The sequence below is a fragment of the Trachymyrmex septentrionalis genome, unplaced genomic scaffold (genome assembly GCF_001594115.1).
Source record: "Trachymyrmex septentrionalis isolate Tsep2-gDNA-1 unplaced genomic scaffold, Tsep1.0 scaffold158, whole genome shotgun sequence".
In the NCBI taxonomy this organism is placed as follows: Eukaryota; Metazoa; Arthropoda; class Insecta; order Hymenoptera; family Formicidae; genus Trachymyrmex; species Trachymyrmex septentrionalis.
Window position 1 is genome coordinate 820,303 of NW_017304736.1, and position 16,824 is coordinate 837,126.

At 37.3% G+C, this 16,824-nt stretch overlaps 1 protein-coding gene across 15 annotated transcripts in view; it reads left to right on the forward strand.

Moving 5' to 3' along the window:
* The window catches only part of LOC108745901 (CUGBP Elav-like family member 4), a 636,703-nt gene that overhangs the window by 606,849 nt on the left and 13,030 nt on the right, over positions 1 to 16,824 (forward strand). For all 15 annotated transcript variants that reach the window (XM_018482320.1, XM_018482318.1, XM_018482309.1 and 12 more), the window contains 3 exons: positions 752 to 831; positions 12,723 to 12,863; positions 13,375 to 13,501. In XM_018482320.1, the coding sequence (XP_018337822.1) occupies positions 752 to 831; positions 12,723 to 12,863; positions 13,375 to 13,501 (348 nt within the window). The remainder of the gene's footprint in view (positions 1 to 751; positions 832 to 12,722; positions 12,864 to 13,374; positions 13,502 to 16,824) is intronic.

Here is a 16,824-nt window from a genome sequence, read left to right on the forward strand (position 1 = left end):
CCCCCCTCCCCTTTCGCCGCGGATCTTCACTCGTGAAGATAAAACGGATAAAACTATTTTCGCCTTCTTCCGGGTTTTGAGTACGCCGTGGAATTTTTGTGACGAAGAGAAAGAAAGAGCCGGTTGCCGCTGCTCGCGACGCTCCTTCCGGCAAATGAATAGCGAACGTTACGAGTTCTATCGAACCTTTTGTTTCGCTTTTATCTTGGCGAAAAATCCTATGGTTTTAGACAAGCGTATTTGTGTGCGATAGTACTCTGAAAAAACAAGTCTACTCGATTTTAATAAATCAATTGTTTGATTAGTATCGACTAAATATTTACTAAATATAAAAATATATTTATTTAGTAGAAAAATCTTAACATTAATTTGATTTAACAATCATCTTTTTATTGAATAAATATTTATTTGCTGTAAGTAAATGTTTAGTTGGCACTATTCAAATAAATATTTATTAAAATAGTATGCTTTTCTCAGCGTATATACATACAATGTATATACAGTAAATATTTACTGAACGTGTAAAATTTATCTTGCGGATACTGAAACAAAAAAGATTTTCAATAAAGATAATAATAAAGACTATTTTGTGAACACGTAATATTCCTCCTATTACGACAGATCCTCTATGATAGAGGAAGAAGCATATTTTCAATATATAAGATATTGGCAATACAAATTGTATTGTATAAAATCTATCATGACATTTTTCACGCTTTTTTCGTAAAAATCACTCCTCTTTTTGTTGCAGGCTGTGCCTTCGTGAAACTTTCGTCGCACCAAGAAGCACTGGCAGCAATAAACTCTCTACACGGTAGCCAAACTATGCCGGTAAGTATCCGCCGTATAATATTACAACAACGAGCATTAGTCGATCCCTTTACTCTTCGAGCGCGCGTTTATTTTTTTATCTTTCGATCCGCCTCTTCAGCCGATGACCGCCAGTCATCGTGTTCACGGACGTCGGCGCGTATTTACGCTCGGAAAATGTCACGTACGCGATATTAACAGAAAGGAGGGTAAATATTCATAGAAGCGCTGGATGTGAAGGGGGGCTGATATGAATATCGAGGATAGGGATGCGCGCCATGGCCGGACAGTAGATGGCCGTCTTCCGTTAACGGCAGAGAAGCGAGGGGGGGGTTAGTAGCTGGTGGTTGAAGATCGGACCGTGTAGCCGTAGCAATGGCTGTCGTGCCTGCAAACACCCCAGTAATGACTGGCCAAACAGAAATCTGCATAACACTTGGAGAAGCGCGGCTCGCCTCCTTCTCTCCGCAGCCCTCTGGAGAGAAGAGCGTCCCTCGGTCTCCGTCAAACCGCCGAACTTTCTCGGCTTAGGGTCGGACCAGGAATTCCCAGTTGTAATTGAATTGTCAGTGAGTTCCGTCCGGGATTCCACCTGCTGATTGGCGAAACTTTGCAAAGCCGCTTGCCGGACCCCTGATCGTCCTTGTCGGCGTTATTGCCTATCGACCGCCGCGCCGCACCGCTTCATGCTGGCATGCATTGACGCGCCTAAGGGAATTTGTGTCTCAGACAATTATTGAACTGTGTGCAATTAAAATCGAGACGAAGATTTATACTGAACTGTCGTGCAGCTTTACATTGTCCGCGATTCTAAAATCTTTTAATCTCATCATCATCGCCGGTCGTAAAAGACTGCTAGTAAAAAGAAAAGGATTGAAATATTAAAGAGCTATAGCATAAATTTCTACGGATTCAGTATTAAAAGAATTCGAAAGAATTGGAAAAAAACAAGCAGAGAGTGCTTTTACAAAAAAAAAAAAAATCTACATCCAACTATATATTGCTGATTTTTCTATAAGCATTCTCCTAAGAATCTGACACGAAATATGAAACCATATCGCCTTATTACTTTTTATCAAAGCTACTACAAAAAGAGTAATAGGATTCATCATATTACATGTTCTTGCGCAAAGGGAAGCTTACGTTGCTTTTGATATTTGACATGGGGGATTCGCGATTCGCCCACGTTGTACATTAAACGCGTGTACGTGCGCTGGGGTGAAATCACGTGGGTGGTAGTGCGGAATGGTTACGTGAATATTACTCGTTACAACCCTCTAATCTAATAGCCGAATACACGGGCAGAAGACGGAGCAGGGGTCGACTTCAGGACCGCGACTATTTGCCCACGAAAGAGGCGCGCGCGCGAACCGTAATATGCAGATTGCTTAATTATCGCAACGAATTATGCAAATCTCGACGTCGATGTTACGAGATTTCGTGGCACAGTCGTGACCGAAGGGATGAGAAGTGAGAGGACGAAAGCAGCGGCGAGTGTTGGGTTTAACGCTTTCGCCAAAATGCCGACCTTCGACCCTGAACTATTCGACCCAGAAGAGATACGAAAGGCAAGGTGGTTGCCTTCTATGCGGGTAGCTTAATTATTGCGACGAATTACGCAGATTTCGAAACCAAATGGAATTCTGCACGACGTGGGCGAAGAGTAGCAGGGGAAAGACAGCTATTTGTTAAACAATTAAATAGCAACGAGTTATGAGTATGATTTAATGCAGAAATTAAATTCGCATTTTTCTTCCCCGTTAAAATATACGGCAACAAAAATGCAAATCAATTTATTAATTTGATATTTATTTAATGATATTTAAGAATCACGGGTTTTATTTTGCTACTATTTTTAACCTTTAAATAAGTAAATGGCCACAGTATCCGATGTGTAATTATCTTAAAAACCTTATTCTAGAAATAAAATTCTATTCTAAAAATAAAAAATATTGCCCAGAAACATGAAAGTTTATTATTTTAACATTCCTTTATACCATAAGGGTATAAACAATGTAAATTTAACTTTTTATACTTAATATTAAAAAATATAACTATAATATAAAAGTGAAATCTTTTGGACTATTCTGAGCATTCTGTTATATATCAAAGAAGCAATGATAATCTAATCCTTTGAATTAAATAACATTTTGTTATTTTTAACTTCCACGTATGGAAGTTAAAATCTAAATGTCAGTGGCGACCTATAGATGTGATTAAAAATAATGTATATCGAGTATAATTTAACATTATGAATTTACTTACGAGTATACCTATGAGTATACCTACTTAAAGGTTAAACATAACGTAAGATAATAACAAATGCAAATAATAATAAAAAGATTTTATGTTCTTTTTAGTGAATCGATAAATCTTTTGCAGAAAACAATCGCTGTCGCAAAGTTATACAGTCCTAAGAGTAATTTGACTTAACTATGTTCGTTCCAGTTTTCTCTGACCCCGGAGCAAGATCAACCCCTTCCAATTTTCCTCTCTCCTACAAATCCGTCGATCTATATAGGCACGTATGTATGTGCACGTATAAAAATGTCGGATATATGTACTCACACGTATGTCATTTCGCGTATGTGTCCTCTGCTTTCAGCCACTCGAACACGTCGACACTCTCGGTCACGAAACTGCATTACGAACGCAACATCTCGGCTCATACCTACGAAATGAGATATTGATTTGCAATCTGATACTGTAATACACGACGACGCGCTGTCGGCCTGTAGACGACGTACTGGCTTGTAGCGGGAGCGTGAAATCGTAACACCTTATGAAACACATATGTGATATAGATATACACAACATTAATTATTTTCTTGAAGTAAATGCATTAACATTGATTCTCTTTTTAATTTTTTATACGAATTGTTTAATTTGTAGTGGCAAGTTTTCAGTTTTTTGAAGCATATAATATAAGTAATTCGTATAAATTGAAGAATTGTAGATTTAATAAGATTTGCACAGAAAGAAAAAATCTCACTGTATTGCTAAGAAAAGTGGTTACTCAATTTACTTTCTTTCTTTTAAGTAACGATTACCTTTTACAATGAATATTTTTTCGATAATAATTTTAATATATAGTATTTAATGTAAATTTTTAAAAATTTATTAATATGTACTCAAAACAAGAATTTATTTCCTTTTAAAAAATATTATAAAATTAATTGAAGAAACAATTTTATATTTTATGCTAAACAAATTTAATTTATTTTAATTTAATAATTTTGATTGAAGTATTAAACTTATATTGAGATTCAAATTACATTTTAAATAAATTTAATGCTTGTGAATTTATGATGGATTTGCGGATATATGAATTTTTGAAACATACTTGAAACAAGTATTTATTATATACATACAATATGCATTTTTCTGTGTATAATATTATACTTTTATGTCACTTTGTATAAATATAAGTATTTATATATTTTTATTACATATATATTATTTTTATTATGCATATCTCATATATTTGTCGCGAGAACGTTATTGTATTAGCGTACAAGTATCGTAAATATAATTTATGACTGATATATTACTATTATATAAATACACAGTTTAAAAGTTGTGATAGATTATACGCTTTCCATTAAAAACGCGATATTTTTAATAGATGCATTGTATGTAGCCGCGAGATTAATATTACAGCACTTTCGCTGACAAAACATTACCATAAAACTTGTCTACTGGCACCACACATGCGTATACATTTTATTTCGTTTTCACGAGCGGGATAATGCGATTTACGCCTCTCGGATCGACGCATTTATGCGTCACACGACAGGCAATATTTCTTCGGTCGCTCAATATTTCAGCCGATTTTACAATTCGTCGTTTGCGGATATTACACGCGAGAAGTTTTTAATTTTTAACAATACCGAGACGTTTATATACCAACCATCGGTAGTACAAACATTTTTTTCCGATTTCACGCCCCGTATAATGTGCGGTTTACGCTTCTCATAGCGACGTTTCTGTGTCTTTCCTCGCGAGTAGTATTTCTCCAGCAGCTCGATGTGTTCCCGGATTTCGCTATTCTCTTCGCGTGGCTTTAAACCCTTTTCTTTTTTTTTTTTTCAAATAAACGCTTTAACAGAAAAATAACTTCACCGTCGCAGAGCGCGTAAACCTGTTTGCGGGATCAGCTAGTTTGCCAGGTTAATGCTTTATGAAATATTACAGAAAAATTACCATTGACATGATAACATTACAAACCACGATTCTGTCATGCGAAACGTTGAGGTGACGCCGACTTTACTCTTTTTTCCATGTAAAAGATTACATCTTTTACACTCGCGATGATAATCTACTACAGGATACATGTGCGATCCTGTATCAGCTGCGTAAGAGTATTACACCTCTGGGCTTTGAATTTTTTGCGTGCTTTTTTGTTTCATCACATCGATCCACAGGCTGTTTACACGTCTCGAATCAGAGGCGCGTTCGTGCATCACGCAACGGACAATATTTCTTCGGAGGCTCTCAATATTTTCGCGCTCATCGCCGGCTCCGACGTTCACTCTTTCTCCCTTTCTCTTGCAATTTGTATGTGTGTGTGTGTGTGTGTGTGTGTGGGTGTTGTATATGCTGCGTATGTCTACGTAACGGTACGCAACCGGGCCTCACGTAGTTATGCTTTCCGAAGCGTGTGACATTTCTTGTCACGCCTCGCGAACCCTCCAACACCACGCTTTTCGCGCACCGAGAGAGATCTTCCCCTCGCATACATATATCTTCCGGAAATGCCTCGTAATAAAAGGTAAAAACCGCGTGAAGTGTTTCGTCGCACCGCCCTAAAGCGACGTCCCATTGGTCCTATTTGCGTAACTTTGGCATATCGCCGATTTTTGCCATCTCTTCGCAGTAAAGTGAGAAACGTGCGATAGTAGTCTACGTCTATACAAATTTAAAGCTATTTATATATTGTATAATCAATGTGAGTGACATTTTATTGAGTACGTGACGAAGTAAAAAGAAAGTCTGAACTCTTAATCGATTTAATAAGAGAAAAATTGAGATTTACGCGAGTACCATTAATTAATACGTTGAATGCGACTAAATATCTCAATAGATAGACAACCTTTAGTCAAACTTTACGAGATTAATCGAACTCTGTATGGCATTCGGTGTGTTAAATTGAATTCCAAAGTACACAGACATCTGTCGTACGGAATTCTATGAAAAACGATACGATAGCAAATTGAAGGTATTTCGAATTCCAACGAGTATATATAGAACCACAAGTAATTAACAAGAATATGTGCGTTTCTCAATCGGGGAATGAGGAAAATTGAAATTCGATACTTGTCAAGGAAAGAATGAACATTGACGCGCGCGCAATTGGGTACATGAACTTTCAAACTAACTTCGTTAAATTGAGATATCTGTGGATCTGTACGTAACGTGGATGTAATGTGGACGCCTCCATCTTTGCTCGGATGTTGTCTCTCTCGTCCGGGATAGCGCGCGCGCGCGGAAAGTGGATGGAAGGAAATTGTCTCTGCATTAACGGAGGCTCGGAAACTGCTTCCAACATTTAATTAAAGACATTCCCTGAGTAATTCCCTTGGCGGCCTCGTAATTGCATTGCTTTTATCTCCAGTACAACTGTTACTTATTTGGCGGGTCGCCTTTCGTGTGTATCAGGAGTCAGAGAACGACTGTTTGGCCCGAATCTCCGTGGAGGGAGGAAGAAAGAGAATGGACGACCGTAGAAAAGAAGCGCGATCGACCGTAAGAGCCTGAGAGCCCATCAGCAAAATCCCGTCCTTAGTGCAGGATTCGAAGCGATTATTCGTACGATAAGGCTCTTGTCGTGATTCCTCATTGTGCGCCGACTCCCCCTTCCGTTACAAGGTGGTATCGTCGAATCGATACGAACGTATCCGGTACGGACAGAACACCGCGTTTGTGATAGAGATATCCCGTCAACAAAGCAACGCGATGTTAATGTTAATAATTGATTTCCGTATATGCACATTCAAGCGCGCCAATTTCCAGCGGATCTCGATGACGGCAGTCGTTTGTTCTATGTCTTCGTTAACGATGCTAATAGAACAAATCTAGTTAGAGAGGGAGACACGGAAAAATATATATAGATCGATATTTATTTCGTTATGGAAAAGGAATTTTTTTTTTAATATACGATACATTAAAAATACGTTAAAATGAGAAATCAGAAGAAAGAGCAATATAAACATAACAGAAGATAGCAAGGAATGTAAATAACAAGAATAAACGGAAAATTGAAGAGAGAATTATAATCATGATAACTATTTGAAAAGAAAATTATTTGGTACAATATAAATATAAATGTTTATTTATTTATTTATTTAATTAAAAATTGTGTTTATTTATTTATTTAAATATTGTAATATCTAATCTTTTTAAATTTTGATAATTAAAATATTACACAATACTTTTCATTGTTAAAATATCACTGACATTGTTATAGTTAATTATGGATGTAAACAAAATATATCACGAATGATTTATATAAAATATTCCAACTATTGTAATATTCTCTTTTACATTTGGACATAATATTTTCAACTGTTTGATTATTTAATATATTAACTTAATAATATTAATATTTATATAAGTAAAGACTGTAAGGTTTGAAAGGAACGCAAATATTTTAGCAAAATTCTTCCGTTTAATTCTGACCCAATCTTTTGATACCTCAAATTTGACGCGAAAAAAAAAACCTGCGCGGCTCTTTGACCATAACACTTGTTACCATCGATGAATTTTGGCTACACAGAACGTTCGCGCTCTTCTGTTACTGACTGTACTCAAAGGATTATATTGTCTCGTTTTTTGTCCTACCACCGTTCAATCTTTTGAGAGCGTGCTCTAAATCTGTCCATACTATTTTGATAACTTTGACAGATTTCAAGTTTTACACGCAGCGGTTTTCCAATTAGTTATTTTCTATCGACATTTAAAAGGATCGTAGAAGCGATTTGTAATTTGCGACACATCGACAAATTAAACCGTTCGCATCTGTATTTCGATTCGATAGAGAATCACGGACGAGGGGCAATCCGGCGTTCCGGTCAGTCTTGCGGTTCCAGTTGAATCTATTGAAATTACCGTCCAACGGATTGGCAAGTGTGATGGTGCGGCTAACGTGAGAGCCTCCAATCAGCAGGTAATTGCTTCATTCCGTTGGCAAGGCCTGCTCAATATTGTGGCTCTCTGAGCTAAGCTCCAACGCGAGATGTTCCTCCAAGTGGAGGCAGCAGAGATTTTTTATAAACTTTTATTTTGGAGCTCTCAATCGAGTCGACCCACTCGGGTCGGTATCTGCAGTTAATGAGAAATACGCTGAGAGAGTATTAAACACGCCAACGGATATAATAGGTATAAAGAGCATCAGTCATCATCACGAATCTCTCTCTCTCTAGCCCTAAGGGCGTAAGGGTGAAAGTCCGAATTCGGCCAGACAACGTCGTACGCATGGATGAAACATCAAACACAGAGAGCCCCTCCCCTCCCCCCCCCCTCCCACGTACGTCGGCTCACGAAATCATAATGGAAGAAAAAGCATGCGGTTTAATATCGACATTTTTAAAGGGGCAACTTTAATGGGGGCGACACGTAGAACAGACATAACGAACAAGGGGAGGCGGCGGTGCCGGCAGCTTCAAACGTTCTCCGCATGATACTCCCCCTCCCCCCCCCCGGCTCTCAGGAGGACGGCTTTTCCTTTCCGCGTGCAGTTCAGAACGTTGGATCGGAATTAATGAACCGTAATCCCCCAATAATGAGGCTTCGGCTTCACTGGCTCCGATACGACCTCGTCGATCCTCCCCTTGCAACCCCGACCGCGTCTCGCCCCGTTTCCAGCCTCATCTTCTCTCTATGCCGCACACGTGCGCGCACCGTCGTACATATGTGCTCGCGTAAATGTCACATACACCTTATGGGTTACCTACGTTACACCTGCGTGGCGCACAAGGCTTCGAAGCTCGAGACTGTCGACGCGAGACAAATTATCTTTCAGACGTGCATGCGTCGATGCCGTTCAGTACCAGTGGCGTGTAACAGGCGCGGCTCGACAATTTTTCTCACACGAAAGGGTGTAACAGGCGCGGGGATAGACACATACCGTGGCATCTACTCGGGGGAATTCGACGTTTCGAATTTTTTGCCGCTTTTTTTCTCTTTGCGTCAACACTGACCTCGAACTCATTAATATTTAGAGCGTGCGACGTGCTCGGCGTACTTAAAAGTTTTTGCAATTAGCTCGAAAGTTCTTTGTACGCAATAAAGATTTTTGCCATTGTTACAATTAACTTTCAGAAAATGTTTCGACAAACTGTCTGTGAAAAGAGGAAATATACAGACTTCTATATGTGACAATCATCGTTGCTTTTAACGAATTTAAATGGGTTTGTTCTTGCAAAAAAACACGAACTCCAATTTAGAGCTCCCTCCTCCCGTCTTCTTTTAGATATGACAAAATTGCAATTGAGAAAAGAATAAAAGAATTTATACGTACAAGAGAAAGAGGCAAAGCTTCTTTGATGTATTACATTTTTTAAGATTACTTTGGCTACAAAAAGTATTAAAGAACTTGAACATATTCGAATAAAATATAATCAAGTTTCTTATTTAAATAATTTGCGTCGTTTATTAAATAATTTCGGAAAATCGGTAGATTTTAGACAGATTCAATATTACAATATGGAAAGCGAACGAAGCGCATTTAAAGAACGTAAAGTTATCTTAACGTTTTACAGTTTTGCTTCTTTGCAAAAGCTTTGGAGTAACGCTGAGGCGTATAGCTGAGAGGCAAAAAGGGAGGAGTATCGCACAAAACTCCCAATATTAGTTGTAGTTACAGTAACACGGAAAGTTACATCCACTCTTGGAAACTTTTACGACTTTGTATACGGCAAGCTCGTCGCTGATTTTCTCGCGACGCTCGCGGTTATACGCGCGTTTGACCTCGTTCGGGCTCCGACCGCGAACGGAACTTTTAATAATCGAGGTACCCGTGTGTAGTGTGCAAGCCCTTCAGCGCTCGCAAATACCAAATACGGCGTGTTGGCGTATTTGGGTTGGCAAAGGTAAAAAGAGGTTGCGAAGATGGTGATTTTCAACCGCGATCTCGCGTAGGAGGTTACGCAGTGACCTTCCGAATCTTCGATCTCGCACCTATGCATTATCGACTCGAAGCTCGTTATAACCAAACGCAGAGTATAAACTCTGTATCTAAATAGTGCATCGTATGTGGTAAAATGTGATTGAAACTCGGAGATACAGCGTTATAACCAAAGATCTAGAACAGATCTAGATCCATATGTAAAATTGATCGATAAAAATGCGAAAGAGAAAACATGAAAGAGGCCCATCCTCTCTTTTTAAGATACATATTATGATTAGTTGAATATAAACAGATAGGGACTGACCGTCTTTGAGTTATATTTCTCTCATTTTTATCTATCAATTTACCATTTTACATATGGATGACGCAGTCCAGGTCTGTTTTCTGGGTCTTCGGTTATAACGTTGTATCTCTTCGAGTTTCGAGGTACGCGTATTTCAAAACGCGAGACACAAACGTTCTCGTTCGTTCTCATTCGTCTTTGTTCGATTCACTCTCGCTCATGTAGAATATTCCGAAAATTAACGGAAGTTACGTTCTCTCCTATGAGAGCGGGATGGTTTGGTCGCATTACACATTTAGATGAAATCTACGAGGGTACAATAGGAGAAAATGGTAGGAGAGCTTTTCTCTAAAAGCTGTTCGGGCTGCGAGCGTGATTTCGTTTGCCGCGTCAACGCCCATTTGGGTCAAAAACGACGTAGGAAAAAAAGTAAAAATAATGAAAGCAAAATTTGGCGCGGCGACACGAGCGAGTGTTTCTGACAGCGTCGATTGGCGTCGCACAAAATCGCCCTCTCTTTCATTTTAGAGGCGAGCATTTAACGCATATATAGTAGGACATATGCACACCTCGACGCGTAGTAGCACATGCATTACAACGAGAATGTCAGGACGGACTACCGGGAGTGCCAGGTTGCATGCACACGCTGAAAACGTTTCGTCAGGATTGTCTTTGAAATCACCGAAGCGACGTCTCGTTCGATCTAATAGGAACGGGACACGATGTATCACAAGGTGACGTTCTGTGGAAATCTGTCAAGCGGATATATCGCGTTACCGGTCCGCCTCTGACTGTGTCCTCGTCGTTAAATTACAAGCAATTGCATCGGTTAGCGTATGCGCTTCGCTGATGAATAACGGCCCCGAGCCTTTTGTCGAGAATTGCCACAGGGTGAAGACAGTTGACCGATTATCGATATACGCTCCAATTGGTATCAATGTAATAACAATCACGCCAGAGATCAAATTTTTTTCTTTTTTAATTTTAATGTCTATGCTATTTTTATCATAACATATGTATGATTAGATCTGTCTGAAATGACTGAATTTAAAAAATTTTATCCATCTCTCTCTAATTACCCAATTAAATTTAATTACAATGTTTCAAATGGATCTAATTTAATATATCTAATATTTCATAATATTGGTTAATTTTTTTTTAATATTAGTTTTAAGATCTTGCATCTTATATCTACAGTTAATTAAGTTAAATTTTAATAACATATTATTGAACAATTTAATTTAATCAGCGCACTAGCCTTATTACGGGTTTAATTAACGAGTTTTATACATATATAATATAAGGGTTGATTATTGTAAGAATTTTCAGGAAATAAACGCATTTATTTATCTAGTAAATTGATTTTTTAACATGAACAACACAATTTTGTATAAAATTAGTTTCTCATTATATTGTTATCAATTTCTGTGTGCGGCATGAGATTTTTGTATATAAGAGATTGTTTATCATAACAGTATTTCGATTTAATGTTAATGCATACATTAGGACGAAACCAATAAACGTTGTGTCAAAATTATAAAAAAATATGAATTAATTGGGAAGAATTATATGAATATTACAGATAGATTACATTTTTTTCATAGTGATCATATCTTAGGCTCTCCAAAGAAGAACGTTGAAGCAAAGCCTGAAAGCTATGTGGAAAAAGTGAGAAGAGATGCACGCGAGTAAAGCACGATGAAGTGCGCCATGCAAAGTCGCGTGACCAAAGCTGAAAGTCTTGTTACGCGAGTTATAATACTACAAACGTTATATAAACTCAGGAACGCCCAGCCAGCATTTGCATTGATGACGTGAATATAATGTATCACCGGGAGCTCGAATGCCGAGCTTTTCTCCGCAGCTACAATGGCCACTGACCACCTGTTGCCCCTTTCCATTTATATTTTAGATATCGTGAGAACGTCATCGCCTTACATATCCTCGCGAGCATCTCGAAAGAGAAGAAGTCTTTTTTTAATGCAAAGGGGGATCTTGAATCACTTATTCGTCCCGTACGTTTTAAATCTACATCTGTGTTCCTTCACGTCTAGAGAGTATATATGATACTTTTTACTTCTCGTGCGACAGATTCGATATATTACATTATGTATTTTTTCAACAATCATACAATCACTAGCTATACAATCATGGAATTTTAGAATAGAATTACTAATGTTGAAATGCGTCGAAAAGCCTTGCTGCGGATTTTAATTATTTTTATAAAAATTCTGCCATCTATGAAATAAAAGAGTATTAGACACTATTATGAAATATATAACAGTACAAAAAAGAATCTCCGATTATTCCTTTAATTATAAAAGCTCAATTAAAACAGTTTTCCCGTACGCTGGTCATAACACACGCTATAAATAATAAAGCTCGTTGAAGAGGTCGTTAAAATGTACATTGTAATTCTCGTATATCATAAAATTGCGTCGTACTGTAAAAATTCTGACGTTATAAAAGCGAGAAATCAACAACATGCATTATCTGTTGCAGGGTGCGTCATCCAGCATAGTGGTAAAATTCGCAGACACTGATAAAGAGAGACAAATAAGACGCATGCAGCAAATGGCCGGGAACATGAGCATCCTTAACCCCTTCTTCAATCATTTCGGCGCTTACAACGCTTACGCTCAGGTGGGTCGTGTTACCATTAATGGCTCTCGCGTTACCGCATTACCGCCTTGTTGTCCTCGTTACCACGACTCACAATCTGCGATGGTTCGTCCCTCGTTACTCTCGGAAATGATCGGCCGAAACTCGATGCCGTCGCGTTAACGCCGGCATGCAAAGAGGTCCCTCATAATCACCTTTCGCGGTTTAATTTTTTCCCAGGTTTGCAGTAAAGGATAAATGTCGTTTTGAAATTTTTCTATTTATAACCATATCATATTTATAATATAATATAAATATTCATCTAATGATGTTTACAGGTACACATACTCCTACTTTCATTAAATTCAAATAAAGTGTTTCTTGACAAAAGAGATAGTTTTGATCTCTCGTAAATATTCTTCAAGATTATGTGTTTTCTTTTTAAGTAATTTTTTTAAATAATGATAAAGAAGAAATATATGTGTTCCTTCTTTATTATTGTAATTCAAGAGGAAATGTGTTTTCTGACAATGATATTCTCTTTATATTGTAGCAGCAAGCAGCGCTCATGGCAGCAGCGACTGCACAAGGAACGTACATCAATCCAATGACCGCGTTGGCTGGACAGTTACCGCATACATTGAACGGCATGCCAAATCCTGTCGTTCCACCAACCTCTGGTAAGAGCATTTGGCTAATGCCCGCTAGTTTAGTTTGCTGTTTATCTTTTTCTAATCCTAAAAATTAGAAAAAGATAAAAAGTAAATTAAACTGAGATTAAAGTTAATCCTACAGTGGTGGAACTCTGGGTATAAGAAAATTAGAATACCTCACAACGCGTAAATATTCGTGAGAAAAGAACTCATTTGTCGTCTCCGAAATATTATATATTCTTCAAGAAATTCAATTCAAACTAAACTTTTCCATAGAAACTTTTGTTATACTTAAGAATATCTATGCGTAGTTGTTATCAACTGCAATCTTTTCTCGCGAATATATTCTTCTATGTTATCTAACATTTTTTTTATATCGTCGGTACATTTGTTTGCAATATTTTTGTTTAATCAGAAAGTGATTATTCGGTTGTTAAGATAAAATATTGAACCTATAATAATGAAAGTATAATGTCTTGTTAATATTGATAAAGAAAATATTATTTTAATCACAATTTATATGAAGATTACGTGAACAAATTTTTTTAATTTGATTAATTTAATCAATTCCAAGTTAAGAGCACCAATCCGATAAAACGTGCATTTTACGGAAAAGGAAAGAAACACTCGGGGGCACACGAATTATCCGTCATCAACTCGATAGCCGTCCGATTTTAGTGATATAAAATATATCTCTCGTCCGATCGCTCTCTCTCTTCCTGCTTCTCTATAGTTTCTCTGGATTCTCGGGACAGACGAGGCGTGCAGTCGGTTGCCTTATAACCGACTCGTAAATCAATACAACATTTTCATCGAACGTGACTCAGGCGAGAGATATTGCTGGTACCGCAAAACTTTATCGAAAGCTCGTTGTAGGAGAAGAAGGAAGCTAAAGAAACGTCTCTTCCTTGCCCCTTTCTTTGCTCACACCTTTCTTGTCTGTTTTCCTTCTCTCTCGGCATGGCAATGCAAGAAACAGCGGGAAAGGTCGAAGTGCTGTAGAGAAGTAAAGTAAGCGCGGAAATCGGCTCCGTTATACGTCGAGTCTCGTCGAGCGGAAGGTAATACCGTTTGATAGGGAAATAATATTTTATTTCTCCGCCGAACCCCCTGGCTTCGCCGCGTCCGTTCGCTTTACTCCGTACTGAAGATTACCGTAGCAGTGGGCTTTTATTTTCGACGGAACGACGGCATAACCACAAACTGCGTGTATACAGGGTGGCACTGGCAAGTAGATCTGAGTGCTCGGGAATCATTCTGTAGCCGTAATCCTATCAATAATCGCGTGCATTTCAAATCGTCGGACTAAAAGTTGTCAATAATATAGAATTTAAAATGAAATTATTTCAATTAAAAGTAGTACTTCAAACTGCTTAGGGATTTGGAAGGTGTACGTGGAAGAAGCAATTTTGCCATAAAGTATTTAAAAATTAAGTAATGAAATAGTTTTAATTACTCTTTAAATCTAAATCAGTGGATAATCATTGATTACCCAGTGATATGCTTAGCATTGAGTGGTCAGTGAAATTTAATTGAAAGAAAAGGAAGTTATATAAGCGAAGTTATATAGTTAAAATGTCGATATTTGCACGTCAGTTCCAATATCATATACATTGAATTCAAACAAAGATAGCAAGGTTAAGGATTTCATGTTTCATTGATTTTTTTAAGTTAAATTTTACAATAAATTTCACTTTCACTAATTATATTGCCATCTCTTGGGACTGATATCAGTGATTATCTACTGATTCAAATTTAAAGACTACAGATCTGAAAATAATTTGGGACACCAAAATAATTATATGTAAAATACTCAAGCATTATTACGAGCAACATTACAAAGTTTTTCTAGCAACCAGTTTAGACGTCTACATAATTATTCAGTCCAACAAAGTTATTCGCTGTGTGTTTAGCTAAATTTTTAAATACTTTAGTAAAATTGTTTTTTTGTGTAGTTTCATTATCGTTTTATGAAATTCGTATCATGCAAAGTTTAATGAAGGAGCCTTGATTGCAAGCGCGATGTATTTTTTAGTATCGAACTCAATCGCTGTAAGTCTCACCTTGTATAAAAATGGCTTGACCTGTCTAACCGATTCGACAATGTCGGGACGTGTATCGCGCAGTCACGGAAGTTTAAGTTTACGACGTATCGTCATATCCGATGAACGTAACCGAGTGATGATGTGAGCGCATGCAACGTAATCCAAGTGTTATCGGGGCATCGAGATTCTTCTCCGTCCTGATCTTTCACCCTTTCGTAAACCCGATTCGAAAGTATTAAAGTATCGGTGCTTATTTCTCTTTAGCAGCAAATTGTGATGTTTCTTTAAACTCTCCATAGCTAACTGGACATACTCAATTATACATTTTTTTGTAAAAAATGTCGAATAATTTAATTTTTTTTATGTTACATTTGCATTTATTTTTGTTGAAATGTACTTAGCTCTTAAACGCTTTTTCAATATAGCATATCTGACTTTTTTTCCAATGTTTTTAAAATGTTTTTTCCATTACTTACAACTCTTTTAATATTTATTAATAAATTCATAAATTTTATTAATAAAGATATAGTACACTTTTGTTTGGTACCGTTGTACTCCTTAACATCTGGTTTTTTAATAGAAAAAAATTATTTACAATATTTTCATTTTTATGAAAACATATATCATAATTAAATTGTTGAGTATACCCAAGTGTGTTGTTTCTGTAGTTTGTACGGTTAAGAGTTAATAATAATTCTCTTTTATACAAGTTATTTTAGTTCCTTGAAATTAATTAGTATTTTTTAATTAACATAGATTAAATGGATTTTATAGATCCAGCGTTAATAAATTGTGTTACAGATTTTGGCGTCAGTTTCAAATGGTTAAAGAACTTGAATTTATTTCGCAACGAAAATCATTAGTGACAATCATGTTTGCAATTTCAAAAGGTTGCGATCGATTGAATCATAAACGCGCCGATATTATTATTATCGTGTGCCCTTGACTGTGTATTTCTCATAGTCACGTGCTAACTCGATAGAAATAACAGATGTTGCCCAAACATAATTATGTCTCATTACCTACACCGTCATATTGACGTGATACCAAACGTTGGTCACCGGCGCGATCAATGCGTTATTAGCGCAACGCAAGGCTTTGATCGCTGATCCGAATTGTATCGTTGACACAGACAGGCAAACTATTATCGATAAACACGACCTTTTCCTAGAAACTAAATTCGTAATTCAAGAACAAGCATACAGTTACAGTAGTATTGCATCGCAAGAACGGTGCACAAAGCGTAGATTAGTACAAAGAGAGAGAGAGAAAAAAAATTAAACGTAACTCTTTGACCGAATCGAC